A 2,974-nucleotide genomic window follows, 5' to 3' on the forward strand; every position below is an offset into this window, starting at 1 on the left:
TTTGCAGGAGAATTCCCATAAGGTATGCACGATGAAGCTCCATCTCTACGCCAACCCATGATTTTCCGGTGGTATCATACGCTAGGCCCAACTTTCACACGGAATGGAACATCTTTTATCCACTAGATCACAAATATTTCACCATCCCCATTTTGTCCTCCACCTCGTCCTCTGTCCTCCTTCAACCATGGTTTCACAAATGAAACTGTGCACCCTTTGCAACAAGGAAGTTGCTGCGACAAACTTCTCTCAGCACATAACCTGTCAGTGCCCAGAGAGAAATACGGCTATCATCTGTGGGAATTGCAACAGAACAGTCCCTCCCAATCATTCGTGTGCAAAGATGTTCACCATCAAAGCGCCATATAGATCATTGTCTGCGACACTGGCGCCGTCCCAATCAATGAGGGCGAGCAGCCTACCGTCCTCGGACACCATGACATTTTGTATACCATAATCGGGGTGGGTTAGGACAAATTCTGTCTGTTGTCCTTGATCCTCGGGACACACCAGGTCAAAGAACAGTCGCAGCATTTTCCAAAGGCCTGTCGGGTGTTCGGCAGCATGTGGATTTTCAGTCAGCAGTGCTTGCTTTTCTTGATGGTTTGAAATAGGGATTGTCACAGAAAGAGGCATGGTGCTATGGGACAGCTTACAAAAATGTCCTCCGCCATGTTGCTCACGCACACTGGGTGGCTGAAATGTAACTAGCAGAAAGAAACAGCAGCAGTGATAAAGAATGGGTAGAAGTCACTTTGGCCATATCCATGAATACTATGTACATATATTATATCAGAACAACCGGACGTAATTTCACCTTGTTTCTTTGCTTTCGAAGTGTCGACTGCTTTCGAAGTGTCGACTGCTTTCGAAGTGCCGACTGCCGCTGGCGTAGGGCTGAATATGTCCTCTCCGGAAAACACTTCTCTATCTCCGGCCACGAGCAGCGCTCCTCTGTCATGCTTAGAAGGCGTGCGTCGTCCTCAGGGGACCATCGCAATGCCTTGGCTCCATGGCCCTGCCTCTTGCTGTGCCCATGCCGAATTTGCTCGGGTGCCTCACGGGAATCCGTGTGAACGGCTGACTGCACACTCTCATTGAACTCGTGTGTGCAGCTGGCTAAAGCACTTTCAAACAGCCAAGAAAGGAACTGCAGGCGTTCATTGAGCCGTAGAGATAGGAAATGGGAACGAAGGGCGGTAAAGGAATCTTCCCTGACAGGCAACACAGAAGCAATCCGAGGCCGCTTCGTGCTCTGTTCTTCTGATCCCTCCGCTCCTCGCTTGAGACTCTCTGATTGTTCGCCAGGTGAGCCGTTATCCACACTGCTAGGACAAGGTGCATCGGTCCTGGCGCTGAGGTGTAATTGTGAATGGGCCTGGAAGTGGGAATCTTTATCCAATTGGGCATTATCGTCCCGGCCGTCAAACCCCCCCAGAGAATCCTGATGATAGCTGGGCAGGTCGAAGAACATAGACGGAGGGGACTTGGGATATGGACAGTGTGTGGTCTGGATTGCACGGCCGTTGCCTTGCCAGAAAGATGGGAGAAGCTCACTGGCCTCCCAGGGCCTGTCATCAGCATGGATGGCCGTGTCAATGGAGAATGTTGTCGTCGTTTCGAAGAACCGGGAGCGTGAGGAATTCTCGCTAGGCCGCCGTCGGAGCTAGTTGTAGTTGTATCAGGTGAGGGTGGACCAGGCCCTGTGGCGTCTCTCTCAAGCAGAGGCGGCTCATCTGGAGGAGTGGTAGGATCTTGAGTGTTGCAGGCAGCAATTCGAGGTGAACTTGGGGTAAACGCCGGGTCATGCGGATATGAGGGTCCATGCTCAGGGCTTTTTGAAGATCGCATGCTGGGTGGTGGTATTGATATCTCTTGTGCTCGAGTTCGGGATGCTGATGGCTTACATCGCTCAGTGTTGGTGCTGAATGGCACACAAACTTCAGCCGGTGGTCTTGCAGGGAGGTGATGCTTGGGGGGAGGCAGAGTGTTGTGGGGAGAATCATGACGGGGTTTAGAGGGAGGTGAACAGCGGGCCGCCAAAGAGTGTGAAGGGAGGGGTCTCTGAGATGAGAGTAGTTCAGGGCAAGAGGGCGCCCATCGTTTGAAGTTCACGTGAAATGGAGGGCTGATCTGGGCAGGAGATGGCATATTTCGCGTGGGTGGAATTTTGGATGTGGAGGTGATCAGAAACCGGGAAGGAGGCCAGGAATGGGAATCGACAAGGAGAGTGCACGGTAGGGAAATCTGATTGTGAGGCGCCGGAAATTCTGGAGCAGGGCCGGTTGGCCTTCTTATAGCGGCTCTCACTGTGTTGGCGTGTGTGACGCGCTCGCTTTGCTCCCACCGCCCCCAGAGGAGTGACGGGGAGACTTCTTCCGTTCCTCGAACCTCGCTTGATGCCCGCATGTCCATCCCCATCAAGATTGCGACCAGGCGCACCGGTGCAATATGCCGATCTCGTTCAATCGTCGCAGCTTCCAAGGATCACATGTCCCACCTGCGCTCCTTGATACAGCCCCCTTAGGCTGGTTGGGAGACACATCCTGCAGCGAAAGTAATGCGGCAATTTTGCCATTGGTCAGAGAATGGAAGCGTAGGCTTGCAGTCGGTCTTGGTTGGTCAGGGGTGGATGGGGGGGATGTAGCCATGGACACCCAGGCCCAGCCGACACGCTGGCATCGGGACACTGGGCCAGGCACTCATTCTCAGAGTCTCCAATCACCGGACGTCGCCCTTTTCCGCTCGGAGCCTCACGGGCGAGAGGCACCTCAGGAACCAGAGTGGGAGATCAGAGAGATCATAAAAACAAAGGGAAAAGCAAAGAAGAAAAACAGAAGCAGACATGGTGAACACCGGCCTGCTGCTTAGAGTTGCCGATTGGGCAACAGGATGAAAACCATCGTGACGTGGCTGCAGAAACTCACAGCTGCCTTGTTCCCACAGCAAGCGAGGTAACATCACAAGAGGGGGC

General features: G+C 53.3%; 2 protein-coding genes across 2 annotated transcripts; both read right to left on the reverse strand.

The window, feature by feature from the left end:
* Nucleotides 1-327: 327 nt before the first annotated feature.
* Nucleotides 328-534, reverse strand: HCAG_08504 (predicted protein; the record flags this gene model as incomplete). The annotated part of the gene is made up of 1 exon (XM_001536672.1): nt 328-534. One exon carries the CDS (start codon nt 532-534, stop codon nt 328-330), a length of 207 nt encoding a protein of 68 aa, XP_001536722.1.
* A 253-nt stretch (nt 535-787) lies between these two features.
* Nucleotides 788-2,006, reverse strand: HCAG_08505 (predicted protein; the record flags this gene model as incomplete). Its single annotated transcript, XM_001536673.1, has 2 exons — nt 788-1,666; nt 1,698-2,006. The coding sequence occupies 2 exons, from the start codon at nt 2,004-2,006 to the stop codon at nt 788-790; spliced, it is 1,188 nt and encodes a 395-aa protein (XP_001536723.1).
* Nucleotides 2,007-2,974: the final 968 nt, after the last annotated feature.

This window comes from Histoplasma capsulatum, genomic scaffold (assembly GCF_000149585.1).
Source record: "Histoplasma capsulatum NAm1 scaffold_11 genomic scaffold, whole genome shotgun sequence".
Taxonomy (NCBI): domain Eukaryota; kingdom Fungi; phylum Ascomycota; class Eurotiomycetes; order Onygenales; family Ajellomycetaceae; genus Histoplasma; species Histoplasma mississippiense.